The sequence below is a fragment of the Purpureocillium lilacinum genome, assembly GCF_023168085.1.
Source record: "Purpureocillium lilacinum CBS 284.36 DNA, scaffold_1, whole genome shotgun sequence".
Classification (NCBI taxonomy): domain Eukaryota; kingdom Fungi; phylum Ascomycota; class Sordariomycetes; order Hypocreales; family Ophiocordycipitaceae; genus Purpureocillium; species Purpureocillium lilacinum.
This window is the reverse complement of record NW_027072111.1, coordinates 4,893,188-4,914,064: the sequence shown is the minus strand read 5'-3', so window position 1 is coordinate 4,914,064 and position 20,877 is coordinate 4,893,188. Positions and strand designations below refer to the sequence as shown.

The 20,877-nt window shown below is 54.4% G+C and overlaps 4 protein-coding genes across 4 annotated transcripts; 1 reads left to right on the top strand and 3 right to left on the bottom strand.

Moving 5' to 3' along the window:
- Nucleotides 1–1,365, top strand: PLICBS_001174 (uncharacterized protein; the record flags this gene model as incomplete). The annotated part of the gene is made up of 1 exon (XM_065599736.1): nt 1–1,365. The coding sequence occupies one exon, from the start codon at nt 1–3 to the stop codon at nt 1,363–1,365; it is 1,365 nt and encodes a 454-aa protein (XP_065455808.1).
- Nucleotides 1,366–6,577: 5,212 nt separating this feature from the next.
- On the bottom strand, nt 6,578–7,066 carry PLICBS_001173 (uncharacterized protein; the record flags this gene model as incomplete). The annotated part of the gene is made up of 1 exon (XM_018328020.2): nt 6,578–7,066. One exon carries the CDS (start codon nt 7,064–7,066, stop codon nt 6,578–6,580), a length of 489 nt encoding a protein of 162 aa, XP_018173415.2.
- Nucleotides 7,067–8,842: 1,776 nt separating this feature from the next.
- PLICBS_001172 (uncharacterized protein) lies at nt 8,843–11,328 on the bottom strand (the record flags this gene model as incomplete). The annotated part of the gene is made up of 9 exons (XM_065599735.1): nt 8,843–9,047; nt 9,106–9,149; nt 9,221–9,935; nt 9,995–10,109; nt 10,159–10,506; nt 10,559–10,603; nt 10,678–10,929; nt 10,992–11,128; nt 11,225–11,328. The coding sequence occupies 9 exons, from the start codon at nt 11,326–11,328 to the stop codon at nt 8,843–8,845; spliced, it is 1,965 nt and encodes a 654-aa protein (XP_065455807.1).
- Nucleotides 11,329–17,404: 6,076 nt separating this feature from the next.
- Nucleotides 17,405–19,341, bottom strand: PLICBS_001171 (uncharacterized protein; the record flags this gene model as incomplete). Its single annotated transcript, XM_065599734.1, has 5 exons — nt 17,405–18,305; nt 18,364–18,953; nt 19,006–19,112; nt 19,169–19,237; nt 19,293–19,341. 5 exons carry the CDS (start codon nt 19,339–19,341, stop codon nt 17,405–17,407), a joined length of 1,716 nt encoding a protein of 571 aa, XP_065455806.1.
- Between the last annotated feature and the right edge of the window lie 1,536 nt (nt 19,342–20,877).

The following is a 20,877-nucleotide window of genomic DNA, read 5'->3' as shown; positions in this document are numbered from 1 at the left end:
ATGGACGACTGCATCCAGCTGCTTGAGGGCCATGACAACTGGGTCGGGTCAGTGGCGTTCTCCCACGACTCTGCGCTCGTGGTATCCGGCTCCCATGACAGGACGATTCGGGTGTGGCGCATAGCCACGGGCGAGTGCATCCAGACGCTTGAAGACCATAACCTCCAAATCACGTCGGTGGCCTTCTCACACGACTCAGCGCTCGTGGCATCCGGCTCCGCGGACAAGACGATTCGGGTGTGGCGCACGACCACGGGCGAGTGCATCCAGACGCTTGAGGGTCATGACCTGTTCGTCACGTGGGTGGCCTTCTCACACGACTCTGCACTCGTAGCATCCGGCTCCGCTGACAAGACGATTCGGGTGTGGCCTACAGCCATGGGTAAGTGTGCTCAGACGCTGGTGGGCTATGGCGGTTTCGTCGAGTCAGTGGCCTTCTCACACGACTCTGCGCTCATTGTATCGGGCTCCCATGACAAAACGGTTCGACTTTGGCGCGCGTCCACAGGCGGCTGTGTACAGACGATGGAAGGCCATGACAACTGGGTCATATCGGTGGCATTCTCACACGACTCTGCGCTCATTGTATCATGCTCCCACGACAAGACGATTCGACTTTGGCGCACGGCCACGGGGAAGTGTGTGCAGACGATGGAGGGCCATGATCACTGGGTCGAATCCGTGGCCTTCTCATGCGACTCTGCGCTCATTGTATCGGGCTCTCACGACAAGACGGTTCGAATTTGGCGCACAGCCACGGGGGAGTGTGTACAGACGATGCCGGGCCATGACAACTGGGTCAGGTCGGTGGCCTTCTCATACGACTCTGCGCTCGTTGCATCGGGCTCCGGAGATAAGACGATTCGGCTCTGGCGCTCAGCCACAGGCGAATGCATCCAGACATTTGAGGGCCACAGTCGTAGTGTCATGTCGGTGGCCCTCTCATACGACCGTACCCTTGTGGCATCGGGCTCCGCTGACAAGACGATTCGAGTATGGCGCATGGATACGGGCGAGTGCGTCCAGGTGTTACCCGTCGGCTTCATACCATCCTGTATATCGTTTCGAGCGGACGATTTATATCTGCTGACCGATCATGGTTCCGTCGCAACAGGGCTGGTTCCAAACTGGTCTTCGCCTTCGGCCGGCGTTGCACCCCCAGGCGACTCCCTTCTAAGTATCAGCGCGGATAACTGCTGGGTTGCGTGGAGTGGGCTTCCCCTCCTCTGGCTACCGAAAGATTATCGACCATTTGCTTCTGCGGTGTCCGGACCATTCGCCGCGTTAGGATGCGCATCTGGTGGCGTCATCATCATTGGCTTTTCTTCCGAGGCCCTCCCAGAGGTTGTTTCGGTCAGCCAATAAAGTTGGGCGAGCTTTAGTCGGCGGGAAGAGGAGCAGATTCATTGGAGACGACCCAGTGGCAGAAGCTGCCCGGAAACGGTCATCACTTTCTTTCCAATGCACCAACTGGGCGGCATTTCGCATGGAGATGATGCGATGCATGGACACACGACGAGGGAATATTTCCATTTGGGAATTGATACAGCGGCATGACGATTTTACTACCCGGGCGTGACTCTTAGACAGGCATGACTTTTGCGACATCTGATTGGTTAAGTCCCATTTTTGTTAGTGCACCAAGATTCCATGGACGCGTTTGTTTGTACCCATTTCCACAAGCATCCCTCGCTTGGAGACGATGCGACACCATCTAATAGCTCTCATCTGATTCCACGCATGACTGGTCCCCCCCAAGGCTTGACATCGACCCGAAGCTTTGTGATAACTACCATCAATGCGTCAATCTCATCTTCGTACTACTCCATGGCACCAGTCAAGAAAACGAGCTCGAACACCTAGTCCAAGGGAGGAGCCGCGTCCTCTGAAACGACGGCGACACTCCCGCCAGAGCAACTGCAGCCCGCCAATGACTGTGGACAGTCCACAATCGTCTGTCAGTGCCGCAAGTATTGGCCAGTACTACGGACTAGGCGACGAAGATGCAATCGGAAATCTTTTTGCATCTTATCCGCGCTCGTTCACAACCGTGCCGCACCCCCACGGATCGCAGGGGCTCCATGAGCCATGGTGGGAGCTCCGTTTCGATCATGAGATATATCTTTCGAATGATTTCCTGTCCGCACTACCGCGATCACAGCGAGTTAGAATCCCTATACCTGGGCCTGAAACAGATCCGTTCGCGTCCGACTCTCCGCCGCAATCTGCTACAAGCCCTCGGTCCGCAACGGGGGCCGAGTTCAAGTCAGCCTTGACGTTAGCACGTGAGGTTATCGGCGAAGGCAAAATACTGACCACGGAGCTTGCTCGGTCATATGAACGCGTGCGCCAATGGCGAGAAAGATGGGGCTGGTCACCACTTACATCCGATGCATACGAGTCGCCGCCGCCGTACTCGCCGCCTCGAGTCCCTCGACCAAGGCTATCCACTCAGTCTCCCGAGGCATCATCGACCCCACAGCTGGCTAGACATTCTCAACCTCAGCAATCCTCGTCGCCTACCCCCGATCCTATCCCAAATCCACCAATCCCAGGCGATCCAGCGCCATCCGCCGAAGTGCTCTTCGACACGGTGAATGCCTTTTCAAAAGCCCACGGATTTGGAATTGTTCGACGGAATGCCTATTCACATAAAGGACGGAAGATCAGATACTCATTCCAATGCGATCGATTCGGAGAACCAGGGCCTACCAAAGGCGTAGGAATCCGTCAACGCAAATCCCGGAAGTGTGGTTGTAAGTGGATGGTTGTTGCAGAGGCGTTAGAGGATGGGAAGTGGCTCTTGCGACAGCACTCCAAGCCTGAACACAGTCAGCACAACCACGAACGCAGTATAGGGCCCTCTGCCCACCCCTCTCACAGGAGGCTCACTACGCCTATCAGGGCTACGGTTGAGTCGACAAGCCGCCGGGTTGGAATCCGGGCGCGTGATGTGCGGGCTGTCGTTGAGGAGCAGCACCCCGAGTCAGTCTTCACACAGAGGGACATCTACAACGCGAGATCTCTAATCAACAGAGATAAGCTAAATGGCTACACGCCTACTGGAGCACTTATAAAGCTCTTCGACGACAGAGAGATCCCTTACATCGTCAAATGGGCGGACAATGATCCGAATCGCCTGCTCGGACTTGTCTGGACCTTCCCCTACTGTGTTCAAATGTGGAAGCGATTTCCCGAGGTCATAAGCTTCGACAACACATACAACACCAACCGCTTCAAGCTTCCATTATTCCAAGCAACAGGGCAGACCTGTCTTGGTTCCGTCTTCAATGCTGCTTTCGGTCTGATCGACAACGAGAGACGGGAGGGTTTTCAGTTCCTCTCTGAGAGCATTCGTCAACTCTCAGAACAGCACGCTATCCGCCAACCAGATGTCATCATTACCGACTTCGACGATCAAATGAAGGCCGCCCTGGATGATCAGTTCCCTGATGCACAACAGCAGCTGTGCATCCACCATATCAATTCGAACGTCCTGCTCAAGTCGAAGCAGAAGTGGGTCAACGGGCATATCAGCAGCAGTAGTACCGACAGCAGTGACGGGGAAGACACTGGGCCACTTCCAGAGGCTGAGTTGAGCCCCAAAGACCGACGGTTGGTCAACGCACCGATAGCCGAGGCCATACCTCACAGCTATCGAGGGGTGCTCGAGATGTGGAAGCTTGTTATGTTTGCTGAGACCGAGGAGGATCACGAGAAGGCATGGAAAAATCTCTGCAGGGAGTTCGACGACCAGAGGGCTATTCTGCAGTACCTCCACAGGACATACATGCCTGTACGAGCTCAGTGGGCACGCTGTTTCATCCGAAAGTATCGCAACTTTGGCATCCGCGTCACATCTGGCACAGAGGCAAGCAACAACAACGTCAAGAGCTACCTTTTGAACGGCATGAGTCACCTCTATCGACTGGTCGAAGCATGCAAGACATGATGAAGGACCAAGAGAGGGACTTCAAGGATGCCTGCGCAGCGGACGAGGTGCTCACCTCCCGCGACTATATCGGCCCAAGCTCGGAGTATCTAGGCGAACTTCGGACTGCAATATCATCAAAGGGCCTTGGTCTGATCAAAAACCAATACCACTTGGCTCGCAAGGCCATGCCGACTGGCAAGGATCCGTTCCCGAGGCCTCTCGGGGATTGCAACGACGACTGCTCGGTTTCGGTAGAGTTGGGCATACCTTGTTGCCACAAGGTTTACCTGAAACTAGAGTCTGCCAAACCGTTCACAAAGTGGGAGGTCCATCCCCGATGGCGGCTACGCGAGTCATCCTCGCACGATCCATACCGGCGGGTTCTCGACCCCAAGATTGCAACTGCCCTCCGCGGTAGGCCCAGAAATACGACACAGGTTGTTCCATCAAGACTAGCTATAGGAGCCGGCAGTTGGCAGCAGAACAAACCGACCAGCCAGGGCCCGTCGCGGTGTGGGCGAAGGCGGCCACCACGGACTTTGACCAAGTCGAAACCGGTTGGAATGGAGCTCGAGGCGAGCCAAGCGACCAGTAGTCGGGCCAGCGTCTCAAACCAGCGCCCGACTCGCAGCCAGCCGAGTGTGCTCGGGACGGGCAAAACTACAGGGAAAAGAGCCAGACGAGGAAAGATGCAACCCAGCATGCTGAGGCGAAGGAGTCGGCGGGAATCGCATGAGAGCGACGAGATTCTTTCTTGTATAGAAGTGGGAGGAAAGAAGTAGATAGCTTCCTTTGAAGGCGTAATGGAATTGGCCTTATCTTTGTATCTCTGTGGAATATGTCCTTTGTTTTGATACTTGCACGCGGGATGTTCTGGACAAGCCCGGCGCATGCTGGTTTCTGTCACGAAAAGACGATGTCTGGGTGTGTTAAGCAAGCCGGCTCCACCGCCTTCACGGGGAGGTACCTATGGGTCTGGAAAAAATGGTCCAATCAGATGTTGTAAAAGTCATGCCGCTGTAAGAGTCATGCCTCTGTATCAAAACCATCATGCCGCTGTATCAATTCCCTTCCATTTACCTAGGAGGCAAGCAACGATCGGACGACGACAACGCGGCAGCAAACATTGAAGCAGCGTGGACCATTCGTTTTGCTTTAGCAACAGGATGATTGAAGACTCATGGGTTCCTGACAGGCCAGTTATTCATTACTGACCTCTCGCACATCACTCGTGCATTCAACAATACAAATTCAACTGCCGAGGATTCTGAACGCTCGGAGATAGCCTCCACGCTTACTTGTTAATAAGATCACACACGGGAACAGAGCGTCATGACGAACGGGAAAGACAGACAGCTGGAGGTGGAGAAGGTACGGACTATTTCGAGACTTGATCAAACGTCGGAAGCGAACGTTTACACTAAGAAGATAGTTGCTCTATTAGAGAGCCGGCCATCGGGCGTAGTCAGCTAGTGAGTGAGTGTATCGGATCAAGAAATGGTACAGTGTCGAGATAGAGCGCCCTCCATTCTCGTGGTGCCTGGGCAATAAGCGCCAGCATGAAAGTGACTTATGCGAAGGATGCAAGCATGGGCACTGCACAATGATGTCTCTGTAATGCGTTTCTGTGTATAATAAACAAGAGATGTCAAGTACCATGACCAAGATACTAGCAAGGGCGAATGTCCCCGGCTTCCTAGGAAGCCGCTACCTGCTCACTCGTTTGCTGCAGGTGATCATGAGAACCTTCGAATCAGCGCATAATAGTTCAGGCTGGTTCCGCTATCATATCACGACTGGTGCCAGGCCAAGTATAGACTCGTCAAAGGAGAGGAACATGTAGCTGAATCCATCTGATACGGAACCAATTGGCGACCTAGCCTGCGGTCCGCTGCCGTCGCCACAGATAGTTCTGCCCTGCACCGTCCAGCCCCGTACGAGTCGCTCCTGCCTAGGCTGCTTCGTTCTAAGGCAGAGTCCGGCTTCCCTCTGCCATGATATGGACATTCCAGGGTGCAATCGGCACGGTTGGTGTTGTGGGTGTGTCTGGTGGAAGCTTTGTCATATTAGCATTGTCTTGCGACCTTTGCATTGGTTCCGTACCTCTTTTTTGAGCGCCAAGACCATCAGCTGAATTTGCATCATAAGACGATGTGTCTTGCCATCGAGGTCCGCCAAGTCGCAGATAAGGCAGTTGACCGTGTCTCTCTTGACTTGAAGGGCATCGTGGATGTCCTCAAGAACTCCTATGGAATGCTCCAGGACAGATATCTTGTCGTCAAGAGGTACGAGGCAAAAGTCACCCATGATCACAGTTGTCGAAAGTCTGTGCCGCTGAGTGAATGTCACATAATCGCATCGGAGACCACCTGTGTATTTATACTGGTCGACATCTTGTTTCAAGCGCCTAACCGGCCGGCGGGTGGGTCCCGTCGGTCACACGGCCTTCCGGATGAGCGGGGTAGAGAGCTATACTTAGCATCACGGACGGACCGGCCGGGCGGGGTTCGACAGCACGGGTCCGAGGCACCTTTGGACGTTCGTGATGATGTAAATTTAGCATTCATGATAAGACTGGCTACAATTTGGGTCGCTCTGCCTCACATGGCGTCACCGTCCTCCCAAGGGCCAACCGCTACCCGTTCAAGTCCTACAGCGGCTATATGGCGGCCTGCTTGGCGTCGGGGCGCCGTTGACGACGACGACATTCTCCAGGGGCTGGGTAAGATCGACCCACCAATCTCCTGCGGGGTCAACCACTCGATAAGCTTGGCCGCAAACCACCAGGATATCCATCAATGGCTCGGTAAGGTCAACGCAGTCGCCGTCATCACCCGTCAAGCTGTAGGTTTCGCCACCAACAGATATGACTTGCCGCCTTTCAGTGATTGAGAATGCCTCCTCGCACAGTTGCAAGAATTCCCTCATGCTGAGTTCAAGGGGCATGGCAGGGAGAGGCTCCAACATAGACCCGTCGGCTGTCGTAGAGTCACTGTCCAGTGACTCGAAATGCTGGGTGTCGCCGGAGAAGTCCCAGGAGATGTTGGCATGGGTATCATCTCGGGAGTGCGCCTGACTCAGAAGTGGCAGTCCTCCATCGCCGTCTTCGTGGAACAAGAGCGTGCTCGCCATGGTGCCGTCTTGGGACACGACTGTCGATGCAAGGTTGGCAAGGCCGGTCGTCATTGCTCGTGTGCCCAGGGGATGGCAGGGTCTTGAATCAGAAGGTGTTTGTTGTTCAGACGATTCAGCCAGCAGTCCGGCTGTGGAATAGATGATAGGAGAAGGATGGACATTCAAGGAAACGGGAGGAAGCCGCAGTTATATACATTCCACGCATTCTGCCTGGCCTCAGATACGGTCGGTGCCACGTCAACGGGACGCGTCCGCCCAGGTTGCCTCCCCATGCAGCATCCGTTTCAACCCACCGAGGCCAATCCGGATCCTTCCGCTACCGCAACGGCCTTCCCATGCCCCCAGCGCATCGTCGAACCTCAGCTGGATCTTCCGTCGCGAGCCTTGCCGCACTGTCACCGCCACTCGCTTGTACGTGTCGTACATCACTGATGAAATGAGACGACGTCGCCCATTCTTCGTCAGACGACCTTTGATGTACTCGACCAGATCGCGTACTTCCATCTTTCCTGGCCCGTGCCACCGTCGGGACGCTGGATTCCAAGTAAAGGCGAGGACTTCGGCCAGGGCATCGTCCCCAAGCTCCACCGTTGCGGTCGACCCATATATTTTGTACTGGCGCCGGCGAGAGGAGCGTTTCGGGTGCCGCGCCCGGAAAACGCGGGTGTTCGACCAAGGCCGCCTCAAGTGCAGGATGGTGGTGGCGCCGTCACTTGGCGAGGTGGTGGCGGCATGGAACGCGGCTGACCAGTCAAAGTCCGACGATGGGACATCTACACAGGCGATGTCGGCATCGGAGCAAGGTAGGAACTCCAGAGGCATCAGGAAGGCGTCAATTGACTCGTGAGCATTGGCGCCGCCGGTGATGCCATCACTTGCGCGGTCGATCGATTCGGCGTCTCGACCGGGGATATCCAGCGGACACGTTGACAATGGTTCCAGGGGAACGGCCTGGGCCTCAACCGCCGTGGCGCCAGCGGACGTCTCCGGGCCCAAGTAAATGCTTGGTGATGGTGGGCTCTCCAGCTCATGGTTGGCTGTTGAGAGACTTGGGGAGTGGGCGTCAGCGTTCATGGCGCTGTGTGAGAGTCCGTAGAGGGATGTAAGGAGGAAGTTTGGATGCCACCTGGGTTGGGAGGGTGTGCCGCTTTTATACTTGGGAGCTCCTTGGTGTGTAACTGGCAGCCAACTTCCTCGCAGCCGTGCCACGGGGTTTGTCACGGGATATGACTGGGCTCGGACAACTCTAAGGCCTCCTCGGCGTAGTCGTGGCACCTACCAGTGACCCAAAACTCCTCGTCGACATGAGGATCAGTTGACTGCTCCCATTTTGGTTCGAAGTGGCCGTTGCCAGGCTCATCCTCCAGCTTTCGTCTCTTCCCCAGCGAGGCCACCCCGTCGTTTGCGTATGCTCTTTTCCCCCGTTTCTCCCCCTCTGATCTCGATTTTCACCTCAAGTTGGGTGTGTGCTGCTTGCCCGTGATAACACAGGACACGGCTGCTCCATGCTGCCGGCAATGCACTGATTCGTCGGGTCTTCCCGGTACGCTGGCATTCGGGGCAGTCGAATGGCTCGCAGAAGGTATCTTCGTGGTGGTCCGAACATGGTCGCCTATATAGCCGTTCGCTTACAACCTCTCACTGCAACGGATCGCCTCTCCAGCGCCCCTTGATCCCATACACGGTCTGCACCCGTCTCATGGCATAGGCACTGCTCTCAAATACTGTAATTGCGACATTGCCAGGATAGCAAGGCTCCTCCTTCTGTGATTGTCATTCCCGTCCAGCCTCGTCCTCCGCGGTGGTGGGCACGACGTGCTCGTCCGGCAGCATGACGGCTTTGTCCAGTGCATACGGTAACCCGCGGTGGCGCCCACGGATCATCATGGCACAGATGACGAGCTTGCTGAACGTGCCGAAGAGGCCGCTCAACGACGTCGCCACATCGGGGTAGCCCAGGCTAAGGCCCACGTTGCCGCTACACAACCTCAGCCTTGTCCCCATCATATATTTGACAAGGTCGGATATGAACTTACTATGCCGAAGTGACCTCGAAAAAAACAGTCCATACAGTGAACGACTGCACTGTCAGCGTGTTTCAACTCGACCATGACGAGCGTCAAAGCTGCCGTCAATAAATAGGTAGCTTACCGGGATATTGTTGTCGACGATGCGCTCCGCCTCCGCAATGCAAATGCAAAACACCCCTAGGAAGATGAACCACAGATCGAAGCTCAGTTGGTTTCGCATGTGCGTCATGAAGTAATCTGTGCCGTTACCCTCATCAAGACTCTTCTCCCTTTCATATATTCCGAGCGAGCGCTCTTCATACGTGTTGGACGCGCGCATGCTTATCGCAATGGGAAAGATAGCAATGTACATCATGACCAATAGGCTGAACTGCACCGCAGGATTGACGTTAGCTAGATTGAACGAAGCAGTGCCCGTGTGTCGCGCTGACGCCGCCTGAAAGATGGCGGCGAGAATGCGCGGGCCGACGGGCAGCGACGAAACTTCCGCGTTGTCCAGATCCAGAACAAGAATAAGCAGCGTGTCAACGAAATTGAGAATAAAGATAATGCTGAAGAGAATCCAGGTTGGGCGGCTGGGGAAAAGGAGCGTGTAGCAGCGCCGGGGGTGGTTGAGCAGGAAGCTCAGCGGCTCCTGGATAGACGACTTGCGCGGCGCGAGCTTGGACATGATCCAGATGAGCAGGCGCAGGAAGACCGGATAGAGTGTGTTGCCGGCAAATGCGAGGAAGCTCATGATGAACATTGGCCACTGGGCGTCGCGGAAGGAGATCATGGAGTCGGGCGTGAGAGTGAACCCAAGGTTATCCACCATGGTCTGTGACGAGTAAAATGCCCTGCCACTGCCGTAAGTCTTGGGAAACCCCGGAGTTAAGACAGCGGCTTGTGTACGTACCACCAATTCTGATTCTGTCCGGCTTGCGCAATGACCGCCTTGTACTTGGGATCCGCATACTGGATCCATCCGACAAGGCAAATTGCGCCAAAAATATGCAGCCCAAAAAAGTACGCTGTTTAAAGTCAGCAATGCTCGTAATTTATCTAATCAGGAGGACGGACAGAAGGCAATCTTGAGCAAGAGCCTCAAGCTGCGGTACTCTATACCACCAAGCTTCTCCCTATCCTCACGCGTCAGGTTGCGGAAGTCCGAGTTGCGGCCGAGCGTCGCATGGTGCGACAGCGCGAGCATTTCGCGCGCGTCTGCTTCCCTCTGCGAGATTCTCGATGACGAGGCAGCTGAATTGCGACGGCGTACGCGGCGGTTCGGTTCGGTTCCAAGAACGAACACGGACGAGGCCATACTGGCGACACGGTCGAGGGTGCGAGTCTCAGAGAGGAGAGGGCCGTCGATATTGCGCCTGCGGAGGCCGGAGGATCCTGCCGCGGGGGCTTCGGATATGGAGAGGTCTGACAATCTGATGAGAGAGAGTTGACAGTAACGGAGCTGAGGGCAGTTTACCGTCGCGGATGTCCTTGCTCTTTGTAATCTCTTGGATGGGATGACCTAGATGTTGGTGAGCACATCGGCCTCAGAACTTAAGAAATATTGGGCAGTCATCGAAAAGGACGAAGTCGCACCTTGATCGCGGTCGCGGGGGCCGGGAATGTACAATGCTGCGTCGTTCTTCGGATGATGCTCCGTCGATGGATCAAAGGTGATGGTCCGCGCCTTTTCCGTCGTTGGTTCCTTCTCTTCGCAGCGCTCTCCCTGTACCCCGTCGGCGTCTTTATTGCCGTTGCACTCAGCACTAGGAGTGTCCTCCGCAACCTCGACGTCGAAGTCCTTCTGTCTCGGAACGACGCCATGTGCCCCTTTCAAAAGGTTCGGCGCTAGAAATAGGCTAGCAGTCAGAACCCGTTTACTCATACGAAATGGGTTATGTTTGACTCACCAACATTGCTAAGATGCTTGCGAAACCACAGGAACCGGACCAAAGCGACAACAGCGTTGATGAAACCCAGATTCGTGAAGATGGGAACAAAGTAAATGTAGAGCTGCTGGAACGTGTACAGCTCTTTGACGTCGACCCTGCGGTCACCTCACGCTTAGTATATCATCAAACGGCCACTTCCAAGCAGCTGCGGGCTCAAGGTTTCAACAATGCAACCCAGCGAGTGGACATACGTATTGAGGCCAGACTCTGTCGACGCACTGGCGCCGAAGAAGTACGCATCCACGGCCTTGAGGTTGCCGGCCGGGTAAAGAATAACGAGCGATAGGACACTCATGAGGATTATGTACGCATCTATGCGTCGTCAGTCCAGTCCAGTTCTCGCAGTGTTGTATCAGCCAGGCGTACAATGTAGCGTCACAAAGTTGACGTGCGGGTGCCACCCGCCGAGACCTTTCATTCCTGCCAAGGCACCGTTGCGCCAGTGTCAATTTCCCCGCGCTTAGTCGTCGAACCGCGGAGTTGTGTGTCAAAAGGTCTTAGAATGGACTACCATCGGGTTCAAATACTCAGGTGTATACTAATATCCAACGGCAAAGATTTTACAAGAGAAGCATCTGTGAGCGATTTATCTCGCTTGCTGGCACGCTACTAGGTTACTGGGCTGCTCGGGTGGCGAAGCTGGGAGCGTCACGGGCGCGGGACAACCCACGAAGAGGCAGCCCATCAGCAGTGGTAGGGGTGTGGGTCAGCTTGCCCGATGCGGCAGTACCTCGACCGTAGTCTGGCGTCCCATCTAACACAGAGTGGCACGGCAGATGATGCATTTATGCTTACTTGGAAGGCCCCTTCAAGTCACAGTACTTACCACTACACAAATGCAACTCTCGATTGCCAGAGCGCAGTGGGACAAACCCGACAGCTGGCCGGGCATTGATTAACCAATTACAGCCACGCTCGCTGGTGCTATGGATACGGGCATAAATGATAGACACACTGGTGTCTAAACAAGGTTTAGATTTCCGTATCAGCACGGCCGACAATTCGTTCAACATCGTCGTACAACAGGCTTTTCGACAACTACATCGGTAATTGAGCAGCACAAAGCGGCAGCATGGGTGGTAACACTGTGGGTCCTTCACCCATGCCGACACTCTTAAGCACGGCCAGCAGTCTCTCAAAAAAGCAGACTAATACAAACCTTCTACGACTGGCGGCTTACGGGCTCCAGTGACAGCATTTCCCGTCTATTCCTGCCGAAGCAGTGTCATTCAGTCACTATTTGGCACTGGCCCATGTTGTCACTCTGTCCCATGTTTCGACAGCCCAAAATGCGCCCACATGGAATTATGCTTGCAAAAGCTTAATGCCGCCCGGCTACATGTAAGTGCAGCTATTCCTCCAGTCATCAGAGAGTATTTAAGCACCTAGACAGGAATCGATGCCAGGCAAGTTCTGCCCTGACAGAAACTCGCGGTCTAGCGTGAAGAAACTATTGGGCGGCAGCTGCACGGCCACGCTGGAGGGCTTCAGTGGCTGAAGTCATTACGGCTCGAAAATGCGGGGCTCTGCTTTGGCACGCCTTGGCGATGACCGCCAATAAATTCACGCAAAAGGCTCACCCTGTGGCAGCCGAGTTTGCTACCATCGCTGACATGGTTACCCCCAGCGGTAACAAAGCACTTGTCTCCCTTTCCCGTCCGGCGAGACCAATCTCCCTGCCGTTTGTGTGTCGCAATGCTGACCCAAATTTCCGAGCACGACACCATCTGGAGCGATCCACGTGAGCTTTCCCGCGGTACCCTGGCAAATCGAAGGGAGGAAACCCGACCAATGGGCAGCGGAGTCAAATTAATTACTCAATGGGGTGATCACCGAGTGGACATGCCGAACAGCGCCGCTATGGCCAATATTAGCCAGGATTAAATCTCGATGTTTTTTTTTGTCGTTCAAGGCCAGCAAATGAATTTGTTCCTCCTCAATCCATTGCTTCCGGACACCGCCGAGGCCTCTAAGCCGTCGATCATCAAGCTGCAGGAAGCTCCTGTATGTATGGGGCGAATTGAACTTCAGGGCGCCACAACGCTACAGCGGTTTATCATCCTGCCGGGTTTGCAGAGCGGCCACGAGCGCCGTCTAGAGCTGAAGTCGGCCCAGGACAGTCGGTTCGCCACGTGGAAGAAACTGCCCAGCAAGAAGGCGATGATTGAGAGAAGAGAGTGTCCCAATTCTTCAGCGACCCTCGTGAAGAAGCAAATGCCAGGAAGTGGTGGGGCACGCTTCATCTGGAATAGTGCGCATCGCACACAAGGAAATGAGAATAGGCCCAGCGAGGGGTTGTCCGCTGTCAAACAGTTTAGAAGGCAGCCAGGTGAGGCGAAAGGTACGCACAATGTACGGACAGCGGTCGAGTTCTACATTTCAAGCGAGAAGCGTCATCCAAATGTGGTCCATATGCTTGACCTGTCGAGGATGCGAATGGGGGCCTCCAGGGGATGATGGATTTCTGGCCCGGTGGCGATTTGTTCACACTGGTGGACTCGGTAGGGAAGTTGGGGCTGCAAGAAGCGGACTACTTCTTTAAGCAGTTGATTATTGATTCATCAGGTCACTACTTCGATTTGCTGCGGTCGAAACGAGGATGAAAATTGTCCCGAAAGTCACGCCGCTGGCTTCGGGGCACGGACTGCTGCTGCGAGATCATACTGCAAATGGCGGGCATCGCGGCTACCACTGACGCAACAATAGCTTCGATTATACTTAAGTATCTCAGATCGGAAGCAGCAATACACCACTCCTAACAGCATCACAGCTTGAATGTTTACGCGCCTAGAGTGGCCGACGCGTGATGGAAGCAGTCATGTACCTCATTCGCCACGCCGAGGCAGAACACAATGTGTCCAAGGACCTTTCGCTGCGGGACCCGCTAGTGGCGTCTCTCGGCATTATGCAGGCATCATCTCTGGCGAAAATGTTTCTCGATACCGAATCAGTGGCCATCTTGCTGTTTTCACCACTCAAGCGCGCGCTGCAAACTACATTAGCTGGATTTTCACGCCTCATCGCTCCAGACGGCATTGGCAACCGCCACATTGTCAGCAGCGGAACGGTGATCATCGATCCCGACCTGCAAGAAAAAGCGATTTACCATGCGACCTGGAGCAAGCCTTTTCTCATTTGGACTTCAGCGCGTTCGAAGACAGTTGGTTTCTCAAAAGCGGCATATATGAAGCCGACGAGACCAGTGTCTCTTTAAGGGCTAAAGTTTGTCGCGAGAAATTATGGAGCATAGTTGCCTCTTTGCAGCAGGAGATTGAGAAACCCGAAACGCAAAGGGCAGTTAAAGTCGTCACGCATGGAGTCTCCATGAAGTATCTGTCACAAGATATGAGCATTGATCTCCCAAAGGCAGGATGGAGGACCTTTAACGTCCGCAAAGACGTTGAGGGGGGCAGGTTATGCTGTCTCCTGTCGACCGCAACTAGCCACATCCCGAGCTCAAATACCAACCGCATGTTCGCGAAGGGTGCTTTGATACAGTCAGAACAAGTGGCCGGCGAGAAGTGCGGCATGTACGGGTGTCAACCTGATACGACACCATACCATAGTAAACCAAGGATTGCACCCACGACAATTGCGGCCGGAGGACTGACGCCGAACCAATAGCCTCCAACGTAGCTTGAGGCTGTGACAACCACCCACCACGGCTCCACTGCAAGACTGGTACCTTGCTGAAACCCCTCATCTATATACCCAATCTGCCAGAGACGGTACACAGCAGTATAGATAAGACCAACAGCAGCAGCGTTCACGCCCCGAAGCAAAGACTTAACCCACCTAAGTCCCCGCACTGCACTCCATATGCCCATTGTGCCGTGCACTGTGATCAGACCGGGCGCGAAAATCGCGAGGAATCCCAAAATAGCTCCCGCAGCCGAGTTGTGTCCGCCGTTGATCGCCGTGAGAGCCCCCAGATATACAGCGAAATTGAAGTTTGGCCCCGGAAAGGCCTGCTGAATCGCCAATCCGATCAGGAAGTCTCGAGGACTGACCCAATTCTCGGCAACGACATACTCGCGAAGAAGTGGTATGACGACCGGCCCACCACCAAAGATGATCGTGCCTGCGAGATACATATTGGAGAAGAAGCTGAAGAGAAGTGATTTTGAAGGCAGGGTGCCGCGTAGAACCATGACAATGATGAAGGTGACCAGGAAGGATATGATGATACCCAAGCCGAATATCCACGAGAAGTTGAGCCTGCGCTCCGGTGGAACCACCCGCGGCTCCTGTTCAGGGGAAGGCTGTCCATGTTCTGTGAGTGGAAGAGCTGTCTGCACCACAACAGGGCTTTCCTGAAGCCCCCCAGTCGATTCCACCTGCGGTGCATGCAAATCAGTAGTCCCACCTTCAGCTCGTCTGAATCGCCTCCTAGCATCCGTCACTCGTATGACTAATGCACCGACCGGCCTATGGAGCCAGCGCATGTCGTGAACCACGGCTGCCATTCCGGCAAGGAACATGAGCAGTGGGAAGTACCATAGAGCATTGTACAACATCCCAGCTGCAGCGCCTAAGAAGACCAGGATACGTGTCATCTTATCTGTGATGGCCTTCTCAGACAGTTGAACTGCAGCAAGAGTGATAATACCGACTGTGGCGGCGTTCAGACCTGAGAGGAGGGCGTAAACTGGTCGAGGAAGAGATGTCCCAATATTGGATACTCCGATGGATAGACCATACATGCCCAAAGCACCGGGCAAACTTGTTGGTTCATAAGCAACCAAGACAGAATAGTCCCCGGGACTGGTGGTAGTGTGGGCTTACCTCCAGATGAAGAACCCTAGCACGGCGGGAAGAAACCCATCATGGATGAGATTGATGCAGTAATGCATTTTCGTGCTGCCAGGACCAGAGAAGGCCTGGCATACACTGAAGAGCTCCTGGTACTATTCGTCGTTTTAGTATATCCAAGCTGCAGACCGCTGGGATTGATAACCATACCACCTGCTCGTCTATCCATTGGAGTTTTCTCACGAATTTATCGTGAAACTATTCTCATGGCAATCAGAATGACTTCGAATACAAGGCCTGATGCTGTGGCAAACCCGGAGCATATCATGTGTGAAGACTCACTATCTTGAAATGCACTGGCGGCCCGCCGAACGAGGTAAAGCCGAGGAGGTAGTTTCGGCTGATTGTGTTCCAGAATTGGGAGCCGAGGCTACGGCTTCTCTGGCCATCGGGTTGTCGCCTTGCCATGGTCCAAGTTAGAGTACAGTTACGACTGCCGGCTAAAGAAAGGCTCGGTCGTGAATGTTCGCTCAACTCAAGGACGGTGTAGTTTTACGCGGCAGTCTCGTTGAAATAGGTGCCGGGGTGGACCGGCTGCTGGCCCTCAGAGCACGCCGCCAACAACCGCCACCGGGTTTAGTGCCCACGTGGTCTTGGCAGGCTGTGTCTTACGGCGCTGTCATTGGTTCGGGGACCAGCTCTGTGCCAGCCATGTCAGTCACACCGATACAGGTCACGGCAGTGGGGTAGCTTTCCTCCATCACTCGCCCTTGTTGGGCTGCCAAGTCCATTCAATCAATCAACAATGATTTAGCGTCGGAGAGCTTGTAGCTGAAGCCCCAACTGGGGCAGAGGACGTGCCAGGCTGCTGATTCTAATGTACAAGGATGCTCTTGGGTCAGCGGCCATGGCGTTCGCGTTCATATTAATGCGTCGGCCCAGGTTAGCAGCCAGGAATGGCTGCCTCAGGTCCCAGCAATGTTTGCGCCCCCGCCCCGCAATTTCCTCCATAGCGCCGACCGCGAAAGCGACGTCGGCGAAGGAGAACAATTGATGTGCGCGAAGGCACTTTGACAGCAATGCGGACTTTTATAAGCTTGTCATCCCAGACGGCCGGGGCAAACGCAGTTTAGCATGTGCTTATGTATGCATTCTATGTAGCTTCTTTGGACTGAAGCAAACTCATGACCGCGGTAGCACATAGTGTATACACTATGCCGCACCTCGACAGGTGCTACAAAGATGTCGGACAATCGTGCCCACGTCGTCCATATTTGGCATGCATCCAATTGATGAGAATTGTCTTAAGGAGATTCAACTCCCATATTGCAAGCCATCGTTCATCTCTTATACACAAAACGAAAGGTTTTGCTTGTTTACGCAGGGGGCTGCCTACCGGCGGCCTGGACAGGCAGCTACTGCCACTGAAGGCAGGTGAACATGTGACAAAAAAGCAAGCCCAGCAGACTGCTTTTTGTTTTATTTTCTATTTTAGCGTTTAACCCATAAGCTCTCCCTATCGCACTAGATCTCCTGCGCGTATCATTGCTGCGGGCAGGAACGTTAGCCGCCCTCAATTTTCACGCCACTGTTGGGTTTGTGGCGGAAGATCAAGACGTCTATCTCTCGTATCTGATTGTACGTCGCTGTGCTCGTATTTTCTCCTTTTGAACCTCGTCCTCTAAATACGTCTCGTCGCCAGCAGAGCCCAGGACCTGGGAGTGGTTGCCGTACCTCCATTCTGGATACCCGTTCGGTGGATCCCGCTTCACGGGCAGGGCGGACATATCGAATACAGGTCTGCTGAACCGGTTGTAGGCGATGAATGTGTCCTTGTCGCCTGGAATAGCGTTGACGGGGGTGGCTACGCGCATGGATATGCGACGGATCTCAATGGCGTCCTCCTGGATGGGCTTGATGCCCATGTACGTATAAATGAGGTTGAGCGCGGGTATAGACAGGCCATGCACAATGATGGAGAATAAGACGAGCCAGTAGACGACGGGACCAATGGCACGGGCCAGGTTTGTCTCCTCCTCATCGCCGTGACCGATCTGCGGGAACAAGTGCCGGCTATGTTCGAGGTAGAAGACGGCGCCGGCGCCAATGGGCCCAAAGTAGCCCATGAAAAGAGCTTCCTTCCAATCCTTGACGACATCAGGCATGAGTTTATACGATATCAGGATGGAGGGAATGCGGCGGAAGATGAGGACCATGATACCGAGGAGAATAAGGCGGCCATAGGTGAGTCCCGTGCCATCCGGATCGTTAAATTCGGACCAGGGAATAATTGTGCCGATGTACATGAAGCCCCCGAAGTTAAGGAGTACATCGATGCACGAGTTGACTTCATCGTGACGGCGCTCAGTCTCCTCGAGATACTGGCCGTCCCAGTTCAGCGCGTTACCGGCCACAAAGCAGGCGAGCAAATCGTCAGTCCCAATAGCACCGCAGGTGCCGACAATAAACATGCCGAGGGCGGCAGGGAAGAGCAAGTACGACTCGGCATCGATCCATTTCCTGCGCGTGTCAGAGTTGGCCGTGATAGCTTGCAGTGAGGAGCTTCGCCATGCCTTACCTCCTGAGGGCAAACTTGATGGCCTTGCAAGCGCCATACCCGACGACAGCACCGTACATGACAGAGAAGACGACAATGTACAGCCATGTCTCTAGGAACCAGTTCCTCATAGCAACCCCAGTGCCGCCACCAAGTCGGCCGACCTCTCCATTGCGAGCGAAAAGCATCCTAAATGCAGGTTGCACGCCATGTGCAACTCTTTGTTCGCCCGAGGCGGGAACATCTGCATGGCGAATAAGGTACACCGCAAGCATCAGGAACGGGAACCCGAATCCGTCGTTGGCGCCGGCCTCAGACGAGATGATCTCCCGTAGCGGGCGAGCTACGAACTTATCTGCAAAGGGACCTTTGGCAATGGCCTGCGATAGTATAGGATCGGTGCAAGTGACGCATGAGCCAATGACGAGAGCGGCAAGCAAGGTAACCTTAGGGACTGTGGCGAGAATGCAGAGCGTTGTGCAGAGCCACATGATAGTCATGATAGGTAGGAGGCACATCGCCATCTCTTTCCAACGCTTGAGATTATATTTGGCGGGAAGCTGGTAGCCGGCGATGACGAGCTGAAGCCCAATCATCACTCGCGTAACGCCCTGTAAACCAATTAGTGTCCGAGAATAGCTTGAATCGGGGTTTTGTGCTTACAAGCGTGATTGCGCTCGTCTGTCCTGTTTCCTTGGAGCCCCATCTCTCGCTGTCCAAAAATTTGGCTGCAATTGGCCCGAGGACTACACCAAAGAAAACAGCCGGCACTTGGTAGTCGTCTGTTAGTCGCCGAAAGACAAGATTTCCGGTGGTGTCTGCCTACAGGCTTCACCGAGGTACCATTTCGCTTTGATCTTGACGGAAATGATGCCATAAATGACAATGAATGCGCCTATATCGTTTTCAGGACTGGGTTTTAGTCTTGACGTCGTGCGCGGCCTGCTCACCCAACACGCCCAGGACGATGTTAAGTTCAGAGACATCGAGAGTCGGCATTTCGATGGTGTGGCGAGCTCTTCGTCTGTTGAGGTGGTGGAGCTTGGTAGAGCGACTACGACCTTGTCCAGCAAAGTCGAAGGCTCTTTTCCCAGTAGGTCTCCAATTATATGACTGGTCACTATCAGGGCAACCTCGGTGGAAGTGAACAAGACCTGCAGGAGACGAGACGCCAGGAGGGTAGGTTTCGGGAAATCTGGACCTCAAGAAATGGGAATACGACCGGGAGCGCAGGCGGTCTCGAATTAGCAAACGTGTAACGAGCAGTCCATATCTAAGTCGACGGACTTTGTGACGGTAAAAGAAGATGAGTCGTGCCGCCGGTATGTGTAGGTGTTAGTCAGCCGGTCATGGATGGAAAGGAAGCGTTGGTTCTGATCGGCGAGCCTGACGCGCAAATAGTAGCAGATCTGTCACAGTTGGCAGAGAAGCAATTATGGGCACTTCCAAACTGTTTCTCCTAAGTGGACCGCCCATGCGATGCTAACAAGGAAACTGGGCTGGGAAGCATGGGCTGTGGACAGCTCTTGGGGGCAAATCCCTTGCTGCTTGCTCATCCGCCTGAAAAGCTCACGGACGTCGCAGCTCGACTCGCGACTGTGGCTAATACCTTGGTCTGACAAGGCCGCGACTCTTGGCATTTCTTGGCATATGCGCAGGTTCGAGCGGCCAAAATGCTCCAACCGGCGCAACTCAGAAAGTGGTTCGTGCGGTTCAATTGCGACAAAAATAGACACGCTCGCGCCGGCTGCAGCCTGTTTCAAATTAAGCATAAACTGGTGGCGGGCCCTCGAAGTGGAGTAGCCAGGCCCATGACGGATGAGCGTCTCAGGGCGTCTGGTTTCGCACGTAATCTATCCTAGAATGGCTTGACGTCCACATCGCCTAACAATGGCACCTTTCAAGCGTAGTGGTCTTCTGCTAGCATTGCCGTGGAAACGCCCAAATGGCCCAGGTGCCCAGCCCATGCCATCTCGGGTGCGTGATCATGCAAGCGCACGATCAACCCATTGGCCGGCCATCTTCACTTGAGCAATGTCCTCCGAGGGCGATTTTGGCGCCTGATCCCATCCGCTGTGCAGGTCCAGTGAGAGCTCCTGAATTATCTGCCTACAATAAGGCCACCCTTCCCAGTCTAGGCGAGCCACTGCCCCTAGAAACGGCACGTGCAACAGCCCCCCTTGTCCTATTTTGTGCGAAACCTCTATTTCAGCCACTGAGGCTTGCTGCCCTATCCAGCCCAATACGGTATGGTTTGACACTCTCAGGCCCAATTTTCCTTTCCAGAGTAAAATTGTTGCACCAGTCAAATGTTATCTCTTGCTTCGCTTCTGCAACACAGCAAACTTGATTGGCCTCGGCAGTGGCAATATCAGCGTTGTCCCGTCATTAGTCAATGGCGCCCTCAAATTCTGTCTTCCTCCCTCTCGACTCCCCGCTTCCCAGGTTGCGACTCTTCATCCATCCTTACAACTGGCTGTCACAAGTTCCGAACGGCTCGCATCGTTAGCTTTACCGCGCCATCCCAGCACCCAA